This window comes from Phycodurus eques, chromosome 1 (genome assembly GCF_024500275.1).
Source record: "Phycodurus eques isolate BA_2022a chromosome 1, UOR_Pequ_1.1, whole genome shotgun sequence".
Taxonomy (NCBI): Eukaryota; Metazoa; Chordata; class Actinopteri; order Syngnathiformes; family Syngnathidae; genus Phycodurus; species Phycodurus eques.
Window position 1 is genome coordinate 35,261,417 of NC_084525.1, and position 18,215 is coordinate 35,279,631.

The 18,215-nt window shown below is 42.2% G+C and overlaps 2 protein-coding genes across 11 annotated transcripts in view; both read right to left on the reverse strand.

Annotated features, from left to right (window-relative positions):
* Nucleotides 1-2,744: 2,744 nt before the first annotated feature.
* LOC133409601 (specifically androgen-regulated gene protein-like) lies at nucleotides 2,745-11,638 on the reverse strand. Of its 2 annotated transcripts, XM_061689845.1 has the most exons (4): nucleotides 11,510-11,638; nucleotides 8,152-8,302; nucleotides 7,508-7,670; nucleotides 2,745-7,423 (listed from the first exon to the last, which is right to left on the reverse strand). In XM_061689845.1, the coding sequence occupies exons 2-4, from the start codon at nucleotides 8,284-8,286 to the stop codon at nucleotides 6,012-6,014; spliced, it is 1,710 nt and encodes a 569-aa protein (XP_061545829.1). In that variant the 5' UTR covers nucleotides 8,287-8,302; nucleotides 11,510-11,638; the 3' UTR covers nucleotides 2,745-6,011. The 2 variants fall into 2 exon arrangements, with proteins under 2 accessions (XP_061545829.1, XP_061545839.1); XM_061689855.1 differs by lacking the exons at nucleotides 8,152-8,302; nucleotides 11,510-11,638 and having other exon boundaries at nucleotides 2,745-7,453; nucleotides 7,548-7,637.
* A 1,027-nt stretch (nucleotides 11,639-12,665) lies between these two features.
* LOC133409610 (ankyrin repeat and SAM domain-containing protein 1A-like) overlaps nucleotides 12,666-18,215 on the reverse strand; it is an 85,783-nt gene continuing 80,233 nt past the window's right edge. For 7 of the 9 annotated variants that reach the window (XM_061689906.1, XM_061689941.1, XM_061689925.1 and 4 more), the window contains 2 exons: nucleotides 15,816-15,998; nucleotides 14,756-14,872 (listed from right to left, as the gene is read on the reverse strand). In XM_061689906.1, coding sequence (XP_061545890.1) covers nucleotides 14,756-14,872; nucleotides 15,816-15,998 — 300 coding nt within the window. Of the gene's footprint in view, nucleotides 14,436-14,755; nucleotides 14,873-15,815; nucleotides 15,999-18,215 lie in introns of those variants that run through there. The other 2 variants (XM_061689896.1, XM_061689885.1) reach the window with 2 other exon arrangements.

The window sequence follows — 18,215 nt, forward strand, 5'->3', positions numbered from 1 at the left end:
CTGTGTCACTGTCCAAACACTGCTTGGTCCCAATGCGTCACTGTTGGTGCTGTTATATCACACTGGCAAATGTAACGTTACTATGCCACGCCTCTCTGATGTTGCCTGACGTACACAAAGCGTTGAAACCAAATTGGTGTTTTTGTCACAGGCCCTTCAGGCTCTGATATTCTCTACTCTCAAGTGAGATCCCCTTTCATGTTACACAAGTCTCTGTATTATTGCAGCAAGTAGACAAGACACAGACAGGCTTAATAGTCGTGTGAATGAACACACGAGTGCTTGAGGGCGTTCATCTTTTTGTGCAAGTGCGTATACAGCAGACAGGCAATAAAGTGGATAAGAAGAGGACAGACACTTTTATCCCTATTAAGATTCTAAATTATTCTTTCCTGACAAGCCTGTACTATTTCAGGAATGTCTTTCAACACTAATTATTTCCAAACAAGAAAGAATACCTTTCTAGAAATCTTGACTTAGATGTGGTTTACTGTGTTGTTTACAAAATTGTAATCCCTGATTAGCAAACTGTATCAAATAGTCTTCATTTACAAAGGTAATAATGCTCAGTTTGACACGTTCTGAGACATTCATTTAACAATATGGTCATCATAGTTTTGCAGTGGTTCAGAACTAAACTGCATCATACTACATCATCAAAATGCTTAGTGTTTTTTTTTTTTTTTGCTTTGTAATACAGGTTAGAGGGAGAAAGATGAAATGCAAATTAATCCGGTTGAAATCATCCTTCCATTCATTTTCGATGCAGTTGATCCTCTCTAGGTTCATGTGTGAGCTGGAGCAGGGGCGCCACTAGGTTTTATGGGTGGGGGGAGGGGCCTTCGGCCCCAGAAAATGCACAGGAAGTGAGCGAATGTAGCGTGTGAACACAAGATATCACAAACAGCTAATGAAGACTGAAAATTTGCTTTTTAATGTTTTTGGACATATTTTAAAACAATACAATACTGGGCAAATGTTCAAAGTCACTGTTAGATTTGTAGTCTTTATTTTTTAGTTGCATTCTTTAATACAGTCCACAAACATGTAGTATGTTTACAGTATTCACCACCCCAAAAATATGTACACATTGTTAGAGTGTATGCAAAACTGAATGCAAAAAAAGGTCACTTTTGTCACAAAGTCAGCCAAGCTCATCATTTTCAACTAACAAAAAAATACAGGGAATAATTTACCTTTGTACGGAGCCCCCCTGGTGCCAAGGTATGAGAAAAATTAAATTCATTGATAATCTGTTCCCTCAATTTAGTAATCCGTTCCCTCAGTTTAGCAAATGTCTGGGGCTCCGTATACCTACGTATATCTGTCAAGTGAAGTAAATTCTATTTGTATGTTATATTCTTACTCGTGTGAATTCTGTGTATAAATTGTCATGTCGTGATATATCCTACATCCCATTTTTTCAACTGAAAGGCAATATTGCTGTAGTTCGAGGGGGTTGATCATTATATAGCAGTACTAGCAGGGCTGGCTACAATTAGCCTGCGTGTTTCCTAAACACAGTACTAAATTTAGGGTACGGATTACTAAATTGAGGGAACAGATTATCAATGAATTTTATTTTTCTCATACCTTGGCACCAGGGGGGCTCCGTACCTTTGAGGAGTTCACAATGTAATCAAAATCAAATTAACAGCTGCAATCACCAGCTACTTGGTGGGTGGAAGCATCAACGAATGCCATCTGGTTTTAAGGGTGCAAGGCGGTCTATCACTGTTTTGACAAAGATGCTGAGGTGTGTCTTTTTCGATTGACATTACTGCAAGGATGTGAATTATTCCCCTTCAAAATACAGTGAAACACATTTAATTCATAACTGATCAATATGGAGGCTGACATGGCATGATTTTGGCTCACAACACAATAAGTGTTTGCCCCCAAATACTTTTGAAGTTGCAGAGATGACATATTTGGCGCATATTTGACTACAAGGATTGGCGAAAGGAGTATTATTACTCGAGTAATATTTTTACTCAATTCATTTTAAATTAAATAATAAAGTAATATTAAAGTCATTTTGAAAATATGTGGGACAGGTTAATTTGGCTTATATTTATCTCTTGGCTCTCTTTACTTTCTAATCATTGCTCTCCTAAAAAAAAAAAAAACCTGCATGGTAGGTTGATTGGAGACTGCAAATTGTCCATCGGTACGAATCTGAGTGTGAAGGGTTGTTTGCCTATATGTGCCCCGCGATTGGCTGGTGACCAGTTGAGGGCGTACTCGCCCAAAGTCAGCTGGGATAGGTACCAGCGCACCCGTGACCCTAATGAGGATCAGGGTTTCAGAAAATGGATGATTATTATCCAGTAAGATCCACTGATGACAACTCTATGTAAATGAGCTCAGCTCCTGTTTCATGGTGTGAATTCACGCATAAAGTTCACTCTATAACCTCCTTCATCTTTATGTAAAGAGCAAGGAGATGCACAATGAATGATAAGATGTTGCTTCACAATATAAACAGCCATGAGCTTCACAATACAGGGCTGACCGACTAAATGCAGCGTGAGGAAAAGAATGAAGGCCGTTTTTCAAGACAGTAAGTCTCCATCACCGCTGGTAGTAACGGTTAGCTCGACCTCCCAGCTAACAGCAAAAAGTCCCATGCTACTCCTAACTAGCTTGTCAATTACAGTGGACCCCCACATACTGGCAGTTCGGCACCTGCGGATTCATCAGTCTGCCGATTTTTTATTTTTTTTTCCCCATTTTCTTTTCTCCCCCATTTTTTAGTTTTTTTTTTTTTTTTTTTACTTTTTTGGGGGGAGACCAATCCAAAAGACACTTACTGGTGGATTATTCTATCGTATTCAAGGCTGAAGCCCCCCTAAAATAGGCCTAATGACGCCACTGAGCTGCAGCCTACCACTTGTGACTTTGGGCAAGAAGGAGGGTAGACCCTGGAATGGTCGCAGGGCAGTCGTCATTCAATCCAGTGTTTGGACAATCAACAATCAAGAAAAGTGAATAAATAAATAGTTGAATGATTAAATAGAAGTATATTTAAAACCCAGCGAAGAACAAAGCAGCACAATACCTGCTCAGGCTGTCTGCTATTTTTGGAAAGCTACAGGATATTAAATTGCATCTCGTGTGAGTGGAAACTTAATGTAATTTTCTTTGCAAAGATAAATGCCAAGTTGCATTTCTCTTCATCATTGTGAATACCAAGGCCCTGCTGTCATAATAGTCAATTGTGTGTTTGCCCCTCACAAAAAGCCATTAGGCTATCATAAATATACTTTATTTCCGTGGAGCAGGGAGCAAAAAAATGATGAAGCATTTCCTACAAGTCATCAGGGCCTCATTATCTTTTATTCTCGATAGTGAAAAATGGGAAAGAATGGCAGCTTTATGTTGGATTAGAGAAAAGGCAAAAAATAAAGCAATCATTTATTTATTTATTTAATTTTTTTTTACATGGCATGGCAGTTCCCCCAAACAATCTATCAATGATGATGTCATGAGATTCTCATTAAACAATGAATTTGAACAACCAAAGTATGGTCTACAAGTTTTAACAGCAAAAATTCGTTTGGCTGTGATTGGCTCATTGCTTATTATCTGAAGCCATTTGGCAAGGAAGTGGATGTAATGAACGTTCAACATTATTATTATTATTAGGTTAAAGACCCACACTACAGTTTTGACTCTTTAGAAAACACAGCACTGACACGGCGGGCATGTTTGAACCTCAGAAATGGCTTCGTGCCACTTTGTCTGCACTAATCCTCTTTGATGGCCTTGCAAGTGAAGAAAAGTACGAGGATTTTCAGGCAGACGCTGTCTGAGGACGTTTGTCTGTGCGTCATGAAATACCAAAGATTCTGACCATGTTTAATTCCCTCCTTTCCAGTGAAATACCACACCTCTAAGCTCAACAACACAAGACATGGTTATGTTTGGTTCCTGATGACACCATGGTAAATAAAACGATGCAGCAACTTGCCCATCAATGTAAAACTATGTAGCCGTAGTAAAGCTTCAGTCAAAATCAAATACAACTGCAAAACTATAAAAACAACAGGTTTAGAGTTTAAATCCACATAAATTGATATTGACTTTAAGTTACTGATTTTGCATTTTTTTCCCCCACTGGCAGTTTAATACTCAGCAGTAAAAATCCAGAGAATTGCTTTCACACTGTTGAGGAGGCTAATTTGTTAACCCCCCCCCCCCCAAGCTCTTTCATGATGTGCATGCAAATGTAAGGTCATTGCAAATATTATAACAGACTATCATGACAGTGTCCGTTATATATACACATTTATGGTTATGTTGGGGGTCATGTTCAAACAAATATAAAAACAGCCTAGAATTTTCCTGAAAGAATAAAACGAGATTGATCTCTCTCAAATACACTCATCCACTATTATAATATGCCGTACAGTAAAAAGACACAAAGAATATGAGCATCCTTTCTTTCTGTTTTATGATAGTTTATTCACATGCAATAGGTAAGTATGCAGAACCTTATAGATAGATAGATAGAGATCTATATAGCTATATATGAAGATACAGATTTAGATTTATATTTTATCCATTTATAGGCTGTCCATCGTTTTGGTTCCTATCCAGTCTTGTGGCAGTGGAGATTGTTTAAAACAGGACCGCCCTCTAGCGGCCAAAGTGCTTTTTATGAAGAAGCTTGAGGCCAAATTCACAGCATCCTAGTGGGCTTACCGAAGCTTTTTTTTGTTCAGAAGAAAAACAGAACCCAACTTGCTTCTAAATCTCAGTTTCCTGTAAATACATTGCAGCGATCTGGTGTAAAACAATGTGTTTAAACCACAAACACTTGAGTTTATTTCTCATCAGGCGTGTTATTCAGGCAGACAGTCATTCAGCTTGTGTTAATATGTGCCATCATCGCGAGCAGCAAAGGTGAACTAGAGAAGAACGGGTTGCACCAGTTCTCATACCTTCCCATTAGATAACTGCGCTGGAGACGAGCCAGGGAATGGTGCCTCAATGTACAGTATGATGACACACGGGAGATGTAATCACATACAATGGCTTGTTCCAAATGAACATAAAATTAAATCTCAAAGATAACGCTTTTCTAGCTACAGATCAGCTCCAAAGCCACCCACAGAGCTGAAGGCAACACTCCATGTCCATGTACCGGTAACTCCAGTTGCTGCAACATAAGCTAACCACACCAACTACACGTCTGACACTCGTATCCCCTTGCAGCTTCTGTCTTTGTACAAAAGGGAGATACTAGCAATGCAGGACATATTTTATTTACTCAACAGCTTCCTGCTTTTTGACACCTTTATGCAGTACACTGCCAAAATCCTCAGTGCATAATCTTAAAAATAAAAACCATTGCCTGTTGTCAAAAAAGGAACGACTTGTGAAAACAGACAGTAATAGACAACCTTCGTTTCCTTTATAAGGTTAAGGTAAGTATTTTCTTGGTCAATGGTAAATGGACTGCACTCGTATAGCGCTTTATCGACACCATCACAGGGCCCAAAGCGCTTTACAAAGCCTCACATATACCCACACATTCATACACCAATGGCCAACTGCTACCATGCCCGCTGGGAGCAAATTAGGGTTCAGTGTCTTGCCCAAGGACACTTCGACATGCGGACAGTTGTAGCCAGGATTTGAATCAGTTCCCCTTCGGTCACTGGACGACCTGCTCTCCCTACTGAGCCACAGCCGCCCAAGAAAGGGTTAAAATATGAATCCCTGAGTGCTTGACTGACAGTCTTAGGAGCACGTTTGCAATCAAAGTAGTGGATGCTAGCGGAGGTATGGCATTGATGAGTGAAGTCTTAGGTTTTAAGGTACTGTAAGTGGATATCAATATGTAGATAAAGATTGCGATGTTGGGGCGTCCATCAGCCCAAGGGCATCCACTAAGGAATACAACACCTTCCTGTGAGTCAGAACATGATGTATGTCTGTGTGTATTTATTTACAGTTCATTATGTGGAAGGTTTGTGGCATTTTGAGAGGGTGCAAAGTTTGTCTTAGTCCCTGATCAGTCCGAGTTTCTTCAGGGCTTCACGGCGGCCCACTCCATTTTCATCCCGAGGGCAGATCAACACGCTGACGCCTTGTGACCGTGACTCCTTGTGAGAGTTCTGAGAGTGCTGGTGGGAGGAGCCACGTCTCCGAACGTCCGGGCTAATGGCATGACTGAGGCACTGCTGAACGCTAATGCTTTTGTGACGATCCACGGGGCGGCTTAGGCGCTGGCCGGAGTGCTCCGTGGAACCCGATTGTGCGCCTGTGGCCTTGGTTAACTGCTTGACCAGGTCCGAAGGTGTGAGAGGAGGGAATTTCATCTGGGTATTAACCGCTAACACATTGTTCACAGGAGATTGTCCACGATCTGACAAGAGAAGTCTGGCACGGTCACTGAAGGCAGAGGGGCCAGACGAAGCAGTGGAGGGAGAGCCAGGGGACGCGTTGCTTTTGAAGCTATCTGATGGTGTTAGATTGGATAAATTTAGAAGTGACTGACTGCTTCGATATGGAAGATCTGCCCATGACTTTCGAGTTTGTGGAGAAAGCTCCTGACTCAGGGAGGGGTCCAAATCGGCCACAGAACCTTTAAGCAGCCCAAGCTTCTGGAGGGCCTGAAGGTGGATTCTCTTGTGGTCCAACAGTTGCTGATTGCCGTTGGGTGCAATGGGTGAATTAGGTTCTGTTGTTTGTGTCTGGTGTGGTGTTTTGACTGAAAGCCTTTTTGGCCTAGGGGCCACAAAGGGTGGGCTCTTGGGCTCTGTGACTTCAGGATGAACGATCACTGGGACAAGGGACTCCAAGGCAGGGAGACTCTGACGAGCCTCGATCGGGAGCTTGTCTGTCAGATGTTTGTGGTTAGCAGGGGGACTAACTGGAGGTCTCTTCTCTAAGGCTCTCTGGTATAGCCGCTTCAAGTCAATAGAGACCGGCCTGCTGCTGCTGGAGTGAGGGGGGGCTTCGACACAGTCGGCCTCTGGATCAGGCTCTGGAGCAAGCTCAGGACTGGGCTGTGCATCAGGTCCAGGATCATCCATGAAGTCAGATGGAGGGGGAATCAGACCTACATCTATCTCTGGAGTAATGCAAGTGATTACGTTTGGAGAGTCGTCAATGGGGGGTAAACACAGTCCCTCGGTATCTGTATCTAGTGGGATGTCGCAACCAGTGACTGAGCCAGTAACCAGAAGTTGAGGTCGTGATATGACATTCACATAAGTTCGAAGATCTTCTGTGCTGGAAACAGTGGTGAAGTTTGGTTCACAGTTTTGATTCAAAAGGTAATGCTCAGGTATGTTTTCTTCGGTGAACGTCATGCACTCAGACGCCTCCTCTGCTGGTAAGCCACCCAGCAGTGTGGGCAAGGTCTCAGATCGCTGGTCCATTCTGGACTCAAAGTTTAATCTGGAAATATCTAAAAGACAAAAGCACAGTACTGATGTCCCTGTTGGCAAAAAAAAATCCCATTTAGGAACAAGGTTAATTTTTTTGTATATACCATCAACCTCAGTCAGACCCATCTTCTCTAGAAGGAGTACCGAGTCTGGTTCGTCATTGGATAGTCCACTGTCCTCCTGCATCTCCCATGCCTCGATGGTCTGCTCCAGATACATGAGGCATGCCCTCTCCTCAGCAGATAAGTGCTCCATGCTATCCTCACTCTGCAGACAAATATACCTTAGAGTTGTATTATTTTTGTCTTCCCCACCCCATCACCACATTATCCTGAATGTGGCTCTGAGAAACAAGACAGGAACAACAATCTGTGAAAGATGTTTTCAGGTTCTGTTAAGACAGGAAAAACAAATAAATACCGTACCACCTTTATATTTTTGACAAAAAGGTGGGCATGAAATCATTTCAGTTTTTGTTTAATTTCCACACTTTTACGCTGCAATCCCAAAAGACCTCCTATGGCCTGAAAAATTGTCAAATTTGACAGGAGCTTCTCAATGGTCTTATTGGACTAAACAAATGAAATGTTTACTCCATGCGGGCAGAAGACATGCATGTAATGTGTGCCCTACAGAAGTCGAAGAAAATGGAAGGTGTTTCAACATGTGTGCATGTACATATAGTAAATGACTTGTGTTAGGTAACATCAGATATACAAGCAGTCAGTAGAGGCCACAATTGACTCACATAGCCAGAGTTCATGCTGATTACACTGTCATAGCTTCCAGTGCTCTTCTTATTGCTCAAGGATGTCAAGGCAACGCCACCATGCCACGTGTCACCCGTCGACATTGCACAGGGATGAGGCTGGGGGTGGTTCATCAAATTGTGGAAGGCTCTAAAATGTTATGGAGAAAAGGTTAAATGATGAGGAAAAAATGGTCTGGTAATGCAGGATATGTATTTTATTTTCACCGTATCTAACCTCATCTCATCTCATCTCATCTCATCTAGCTACGTATAATGTTGTGGGTTTTTTTTTGTTTTATGTTTGCGTGTCACCAAGTTAGGAACTGGATGTCGGACAGAAAATTGTTTAAATTATCTTATGTTTGTTGGGAGAAATAGAAGTGGCAAAGACATGATTAAAATTTAAAGATGTCAAGCCAATGGATCTTTTCCTTTCGGCTTGTCCCTTTAGGGGTCGCCACAGCGCGTCATCCTTTTCCATGTGAGCCTATCTCCTGCATCCTCCTCTCGAACACCAACTGCCCTCATGTCTTCCCTCACGACATCCATCAACCTTCTCTTTGGTCTTCCTCTCGCTCTCTTGCCTGGCAGCTCCATCCTCATCATCCTTCTACCAATATACTCATTCTCCCTCCTCTGGACGGGTCCAAACCATCGAACTCTGCTCTCTCCAACTTTGTCTCATAAAACAGCTAACCTCGGCCGCCCCTCTGATGAGCTCATTTCTCATCCTATCCAATCAGGTCACTCCGAGAGAGAACCTCAACATCTTCATGCCTGCCACCTCCAGCTGTGCTTCCTGTTGTCTCTTCAGTGCCACTGTCTCTAATCCGTACATCATGGCTGGTCTCACCACTGTCTTATAAACTTTGCCCTTCATCCTTGCAGACTCTTCTATCTGTGGTCTTCTGACTGGACTCCCTAAAAAGAGCATTAAACAGCTGCAGCTCATTCAGAATGCTGCAGCTCAGGTTCTGACCAGAAGAAAGAAGTGAGAGCATATGACTCCAATTTCTTGACACTGGCTTCCTGTGAGCTTTAGAATAGATTTAAAGTTCTGCTACTGGTGTATAACTCACTAAAAGGTTTAGGTCCTGAATACATGAAAGAAATGCTTATGGAATATAAACCCAGTAGGGCTCTGAGATCGACAGACTCAGGTCAAATAGTGGAGCACAGAGTCCAAAGCAAACATGGTGAAGCAGCATTTCACTTTATGCTGCACACAAATGGAATAAGTTGCCAACAGAAGTGACGTCAGCCCCAAGTGTGCATGTTTTTAAGTCCAGGTTAAAAACTCTACTTTTTTCTCATGCTTTTTAGAGCATTTCCACTTTTAAATAATATTTCTTGCACTGTACGCTGTTTTAATTTTAGTTTTAGTTATTTTATTTTTTTCCTCTGTGTTTTAAATGTTTACAAGCTGTTTTTTTCTGTTTTTAAATGCTTTTAATCATGTAACGCACATTGAGTTACCTTGTGTGTGAAATGTGCTATATAAATACATTTGCTTTGCTATCCTGTCCCCCCCCCCGCCCCCCTACCTACCAACCTAATGTAAAAAAAAAAATCAAGTCAAGTCAATGGTTATACAGTATGATAAATTCTGTCTTGAAATAAACGTGATTGTTTTAAGGTGCAGCCAACTTCGTACAAGCATTACTAGTAATTCTTAACAGTAACTTTAGCTACTAGTTAGTGCAATAAGGGCGGCACGGTGGACTGAGGACCGGGGTTCAATCCCCAGCCCCGCCTGTGTGGAGTTTGCATGTTCTTCCCGTGCCTGCTTGGGTTTTCTCCGGGCACTCCGGTTTCCTCCCACATCCCAAAAACATGCATGAATTGGAGATTCTAAATTGCCCGTAGGTGTGAATGTGAGTGCGAATGGTTGTTTGTTTGTATGTGCCCAGCGATTGGCTGGCAACCAGTTCAGGGTGTACCCCGCCTCCTGCCCGATGATAGCTGGGATAGGCTCCAGCACGCCCGCGACCCTAGTGAGGAGAAGCGGCTCGGAAAATGGACGGATGGATGGATAGTGCAATAACATGAGGTGTCCTGGCTGGTCCATCAATATTACAGACCACTAAAGCAGTTAATCCGGGGTCGCTTTGGCAATGACAGATACCGCTCTCCTTATTACAGTATACCATCAATGGGTTTTTGAAGCTTTAATTTAAAGTCAGTTTAAGCATTCACATATTGCAAAGGAGAAATAAATATGCAGTTATTTGTTGGGGGACCTTCAACAGAAAATCCATCCATCTATTAGCCATATCACATATCCTCATTAGGGCCTCAGTGAGATAGAGCCTATCCCATTTGAATTTGGGCAAAAGGCTGCGTACACCCTAGGCTGGTCACCAGCTAATCGCAGCGCACATGTAGACAAACAACATTCACACTTGAATTTAGGGTCTAACCACTTATCCACCTTGCTGCCACAGGAAATATATATTTTTAGCAAAGATTTTACTGACACGCTATCAGGCCTAACACATTGGTTCAGGTCAAGTAAATATTATACAACACCCAAAAATATTTCACTCCGTTCGATCTTTTAAGCAAATGACTCTCGCTCCCATGAAAACAATCTGCTGATGTTTTACAGCTTCTAGCAGCCAACACCTGTGTGCACAGGAAGAAAACTAGCAGGGTGCACCCACAGCTGACTCAGGATCCAATAGTGAGTGGAATGTCACTTTGCTTGCTCAAATGCCTTCACAACTAGGACATTAAAGTGAGCGCTGTGACATGCAACAACTGGGTGTTGAACCTGAGGACCTTGAAACATTCAAGTGGATCAGTCAGCCACAGATCTTTTTATACGCTTGGGAAAAATGATTTAGAGCGATAAGTGTCACTGTGATAGCAATATACCGTATGAGTCTTACAACATTACATCATTGTATACAAGTGCAAGAGGACTGGCTTAATGGTTAACAGTAATCACAAGTTGTATAACTCACGAGCGCTGATTCATGTTTAAACGAGGTAAATTGTCCTGTTACAGGCTTGCATGGGAAAATAGTTACACTTGATTTAACTCAGTCTACTAAACAAGATATTCAATGATTACACACTCAACAATGGGCAAGAGAACAGTTTCAATTTTGCCAATACAAACGTCTGGAACTGTCATCTTGACTCAAAATGAGATTGGAAAAGAGGAAGTGCTGCAGACTGCGTGGAAATATACTGGAGATAAACATCTTACCCGTCTTGGAAAAAATACAAAATAAACAAGTTCTTTCTGAACACAAAATGGTAAGAGTGAAACAAAACATGCAAGAAAATGAGCGAAGAGAATAACAGTGCATTCAAGTCAAGAGTGTAGTACAGCATAATCATAACTCACCGGAGTTGGACATGAATGTAGACAAGTCGAGGTGAGTTGGGTGTGGGAGTTAATCCATCTCTGTGGCGGTTTGTCCTGCTTCCACACTGAAGCTGAGAAAAAGGGTGCGGCGGGTTGGGTAGAACTGTCTGTGATGAGCCAATCAGCAACTAGGCATGTGGTCATGTGCAGGTAATCAACCTGACAGACGTGGCATGACAAGAATTTAATGGTGTCTAAATACATTGGAAGAGCAAAACACAGGAAGCATTTTTACAGTGTGTCTTTTTGAATCATGCCGATGTATGCCGAACTGTCTCGAGTATGTGTGACTTCCTCCACATTTAGAGGCAACTAATGTTATGACTCGTTTTCATTGTTGGGACTAGCTGTGCTAGCTGAGGCAAAACCGCTCACTAGAAAGACTAGTCACAGGAAAGCATTTCACAATTTTTATGACCGATGCTAAGAATTGTCTCTCATCACACTAATTGCAGCAATCCATTATGTGCCCTTGTATATCACTAAATTATTGGAGTTATAAAGAGCATGGCGAAAACCTTTTCTGCATCAAAAAGGGAGCAGTTACTCATATTTCCATCGTATACTACAATCACAATGATGAGCATATTGTTCAATTGATACCTCTCTGACATGCCAATCACAATTGAACTCTTTGTAAAGGCTGTTGCCGTGAATGTAACAGCATCCTTATCTTAACATGAGCTTTTAATCCTCTCGTCCAGTGATTCCCAGCCAGTGTGCCCTACATTTGTGTTCCGTGAAAGATCATCAGTAGTGTTGGAAATTGCACTTAATCAGGCTGAAAACTATTCCTTATCCTTTTTTCATACATGTAGGCCAGCGACATTAAAGGCTCTTCCATTAGAAGGTAGACTCTACCTATTCGACCTGGGTATTCATTGGTGATGCAATTTTGGTTTGGTGGTTCACCATAACATTTTTCTCATGGAAAATGTGCCTTGACTCACTAAAGGTTGGGAAACACTGCTCAAGTCTAATTAAAAGCAGCGTGTGTTGCGACTACAACTGGTTTGATTGCACTTCACTGGTAGATTCCAGTACGCATATTGTCAAATTTCTAAATCTCATTTTTCATCATTTCTGTTCAACACAACAAGACCACTCAGTGAAAGAATACAAATCAACAAGGAGAAACTCTCAAACTGCGCAATTTATTAATTGTACAATTATGAAAATAATCATAAAAAAACAGGAAGCCCAAGATTATGTACAATCTTTTTTTTTTTTCCTGAATTGAGGTCCCGCTTGTGTTCGCTCAGCCTCGATAATCACAGAGCATTTACCACGATATGTGTAACTTTACAAGACATAGTCCTTTTAATCTCTTTTTGACATAAGTCAAAAATTACATACATACATACATACACATATATACTGTATAGAGATCTATAAAAGCAAAAATCATTCAAGTATCAAAATAAAGACCACTAGTTTCATGTACAATATCATTCGCATCAGATTTGTCCCAAAATATTCATTCTGATCCTCATTGATGTGCAAAGGCAAAATGGGACCATGCTGATGGCCGAAGGTCCCGTCACAGGCGTGTTAAAGACAGTGTACCATAAATGTAACCCTACTGGTCTGACAATGTACCAAACACAGCATAACCACAACAGGTGGACAGTGCTCAACATAAATGAGTACCATTCACTTTGAACAGTAAGATTTGAATGCATTTCTCAGTACACACAAAAAACTATTTTGAGAATTTATGATGATGATTCCACTCACTCTTGGTTGAATTCCTCGCCGTACTTATTTATGTTAAGCACTGTATCCACACGCCCTGACTGATGTAGACATACATCAGTTGACAAGCAAGTACCATTAACAGTCAACAATCTGGCAGAAAATTCTGCCCCCTATTTTGTTTTTGCTTGGCAGCTTTAAAACAAACAAACAAACAAACAATCAAACTCAAGGAATTACTGTCCCGCATTGCAGGTTTGGTTAATAATCTCACTAGATTGATTAGACAAAGGAACAGGAAGACAAACCAAGTTGCTGCATTAGGTCAAATGTCAAATAAAACTAGATGCAAGTTCAAATGCCAAAGCTGCACCCTGTTACATACCTAGAAAACAGTCTTTGTAGTGTTACTTCTGGTAAATTCTGTTTGGTTAAGTTAAGGAATCACGCTGTACAAGATTGCTAATCACAGTTACAATTGCTGAGGATGAGATGATAAAGGACCAATTAAATTATGCCTTACTTACTTGAACCCCCCACCCCCCCGAACCCACACACAAATTTCCCCTCGCTTTAAGAAGCTTAAGATGGACACCTGTGTCGCGTATGCCCTCCGCACACTATTACACATCTCTGATGGGCAGGAAGTGAAATTGAAGTGATGTCGGCAATGAGGTCGGACCAACAAATTCTGCTCTCCGGACTGAAGGTCGGCCATGCTCCTTTTTTCCCACCACAAAATATCTTACCCATCATGCAACATAGTTGTCCTTTTAAACTGGCTGGGGGGGTATGTTCAACTAAAGGGAGGATGACACATACACACAGTTAAAATACAGGCAAACTGACTGCACGCAAAGACATTAACAGAGTGATGCACCCCCCTTCTTTGAGCAAGTGTGATATTTTCAAAAAAGGCCCAAAAAAGCAGAAGGCGCACTTGATCTTGCACTTGGGGAGTTTTTAAAAGTGCTTCCATGCTAACTTTGTAAGCTAAGTGACCATATCACAGTGTTTTGGGATGGTTCCCTCCTTTGGACCTTAACTAACTGCTGGCAATAAAGCAGAAAGATCCTGCTACAAGTACAAGCCCCAATGACACAGACAAATAGCAGGACCAGTTGGCATCCAGGTGCAGGATTGCGTGCAGCCTCTCAGCTGTGGGAAAACGCTCGGTGTCAGGAGTGAAAAGCCTCAGAGCGGACGTCGCCTAGCAGAGCAGGAAAAGCACCGAGAAAAAAAGGTCATATCACCAAAAGTCAATAGTGAGAGTACTGACTGGGGAAAAAGATGCACTGTAGAGAGTTCAGGGAGCATACAAGGTAAACAGAGGCGACTAGCAGTGAAGGTGATTGGCAAGCTGGCAGTGTAAATAATATCAACTGAAAGAGGATTATAACATCGGACTAGTACAAGTGTTCAAGTGATGATTGGGGGGCATTGCAGTTGCAGTGAAAGGCACACGCAAGGGGGCGCTGAAGGAGAAAAGGTGAGACTAGGTGCAGGTTCAGAAGGGGGGCGGGGGTCCACTCAGAATATGGTGGTCTCATACTTAGTGCTGATTGTACGCTTGGGTTCCTTAGTGTCCACGAGCCACGTGGCGCCACTTTGTGACTGGGAATCTCCCTCCTGTTCCAAAAGGTCACCCTAGAAACACAAATCAGGTTACAATAAGCAATTACCTTCCCTGTTCTTTGCATAATGGTGCCATTAAGACTCAAGATTCATAGAACTATTTTTTTTTTTAATCCCTGTAGGGCAAATGTTGGTATAACTCCATGATTTAAGAACAGGAGCCGCTAAGGTCAGATCATTTCTTGGCTGTGGACTCCTAAACTGCCACAGCCAAAAGTAACATTGACAAACATTTGAGGTCAGTAAAGTGCAGCTCACACATGTACAGAAATGATAAATATAACAAATAATAACAGAAACAAACATCAACTGAATAAAAAAAAAAAAAAAAAAATGACATGAGGATGTGAAATGGAGGAAGGACGTTTCCTAAAGGACGCTCCATGTCTGTGTAGAAGTCCCAACAATAACTGAATATTGGAGGAGAGTCCTGGCCAACACGGAAGGAGAGGCAGACATGATAATGTGAAAGTCGTGACAAAAATTTGCAAGCCAAGGAGACTGAACACCGCACGATCCTCTTGAGCTCATTAATTAAGCCACAGCCTGAAATACTGTACGTGTCCCTGAAGTGTATTTGTCGCATCCATATTCAGCACACGCTGACTAATGGTGTAATGCTAACTGCAGGCAACATCGACATGGTCAAATGATGGTTATGTTAGTTTCGGGTGCTGTATCGTGGATGTTGTGTTTTGCTTTGAAAATTCATCCAGTACATCTTGTGTGAGGTGAACAGGAGTAGCAATATGTGGGAATATGTACATTCCACTCCCGTACCCCAATCAACCGTGAATAATCACACAATATTGTTCAACTGTTAAAAATCTCTCCAATGCATTTTCATACAAATGGAAGAAGTCAAATACTTGAATCTTGAGTCCTGTGTCACTTCAATTTTTCATTCATACGTGAGTGGTGTTTTCATGTTTTCTGTACTCAAACAGCAACTCACCCCCGACTTCCGAACACTGCCTCGCGGTTTGGGCACAGGTCGGCTGGACTTAGTCTCGATGAGCTCCGAAGCAGGACCTATTGGTAGGTTCTGGTGCTGTTTGGTCCTCTGGGACTGTAGAGCCAGCTGATAAGCCACCTCAAACGCTTGACCGAGTGTCAGTATGATCTCATAGGTGAGGTTCTAAGGGAGCGTGATCACAAAGTTTGCAGGTTAATTTCTCTCCAGAAAACTTAACAATGAGACATGGCAGAACATTTTCATTTTGTCTAAACTGTCTTTATGACAAAATTTTGCGTGCATTAAGACCATTTTTCCCTTCTGACATAAGTACAACCCCAATTCCAATGAAGTTGGGACATTGTGTTAAACATAAATAAAAACAGAATACAATGTTTTGCAAATCATGTTCGACCTATATTTAATTGAATACACTACAAAGATATTCAATGTTCAAATTTGCAAATAATCATTAACTTAGAATTTTATGGCTGCAACACATTCCAAAGAAACTGGGACAGGGTCATGTTTACCACTGTGTTACATCACCTTTTCTTTTAACAACATTGAATAAACGTTTGGGAACTGAGGACACTAATTGGTGAAGCTTTGTCGGTGGAATTCTTTCCCATTCTTGCTTGATGTACAGCTTCAGCTGTTCAACAGTCCGCGGTCTCCGTTGACATATTTTATGCTTCACAATGCGCCACACATTTTCAATGGGAGACAGGTCTGGACTGTAGGCAGGCCAGTCTACTACCGGCGCTCTTTTACTACGAAGCCACGCTGTTGTAACACGTGCAGAATGTGGTTTGGGATTGTCTTGCTGAAATAACAGGGCCATCCATGAAAAAGACGTTGCTTGAACGGCAGCATATGTTTCTCCAAAACCTGTATGTACCTTTCAGTGTCATGGGTGTGTGTTATGGTTGTTGTCTTCCCCCCGTCTCGTACACACCTCTCATCACAGTAGTCAAGCATATGCGTCACCGCGCACTTGGAGGACGATCCTCGGTGACCAGCCAAACCAAGGCAGATCCCCTGTTGCCAGTCTCAATCCACTGGCTAGCGTCACCACGGATGAACCCACGCAACCGGGTTGGTTCTGTCTCTCTCCTGAGGAACGTCAACGCCGGCTGAGGGAAGCGCGGTGCTTCTACTGCGGGCAGTTGGGTCATTCCGTGAGCAACTGTCACGTCAAAGTTGCCGGTGCCCGTAGCAAGGGCACGGGAGCGGTGAGTCTAAATATCATTAAGGAAGACCCTACCCAGGTTCTTCCTAAAGTAACACGATGCTCTCCATAACAAGAGATTCATACATCTGTATTTATTGACTCTGGTTCTGATGCAAATTCAAATGATTCAACTCAAATGTTGGTTTCAACCAGACCCCATCTGGGGATCCTGACTTGTCTCAAGTGCCCACCTGTTACCATGACATTAAAGACGTTTTTTCCAAGTACAAAGCCAAATCCCTTCCACCCCACAGACCTTATGACTGTGCAGTTGACTTGCTGCCTGGAACCACACCTCCACGGGGGAGGTTGTTCTCTCTTTCAAGGCTATGACGGAGTATGTGGAAGAATCACTGGCAGCCGGGATCATTCGCCCATCTTCATCCCCTGCGGGAGCAGGATTTTTCTTTGTGGACAAGAACGACAAGACCCTGCGACCCTATATCGATGACCGGGGTCTCAATGAAATAACTGTGAAAAACAGGTACACTCTTCCTCTCATCGCCACCGTCTTTGAGTTCCTGGAGGGAGCCAAGGTTTTCACCAAACTAGACTTGAGAAATGCGTATCATCTAGTCAGGATAAGGGACGGGGATGAATGGAAAACAGCATTCAACACACCAACGGGACATTATGAGTATTTGGTAATGCCTTTTGGACTAACTAACGCTCCAGCTGTTTTCCATAACTTTGTCAATGATGTCTTGCGTGACATGTTGAATGTGTACTTTTATATATTTGGACGATATTTTGATATTCTCCCGGATGAGGAGATTCACATTGTTCATGTCCGCTCTGTGTTGCAGCGGTTACTCCAGAATAAACTACATATGAAGGCTGAGAAATGTGAGTTCCACAGGGCGTCCGTTTCTTTTCTGGGTTTCGTGCTGAAATCAAAATGGACCCTTGCAAAGTTGAAGCCATGATTAATTGATCCACTCCCACGTCACGCAACGACATACAAAGGTTCTTAGGGTTTGTAAATTTCTACATAAAGTTCATTAGAGATTTCAGTTCACTAGCCTCGCCTTTGCATGATCTTACTTCGCCACACAGACCCTTTGTGTGGAACCCGCTTTGTCAGTGAGCTTTTCAGAAACTAAAATCGAGCTTTACCTACAACATTCAATAAACGTTTGGGAACTGAGGACACTAATTGTTGAAGC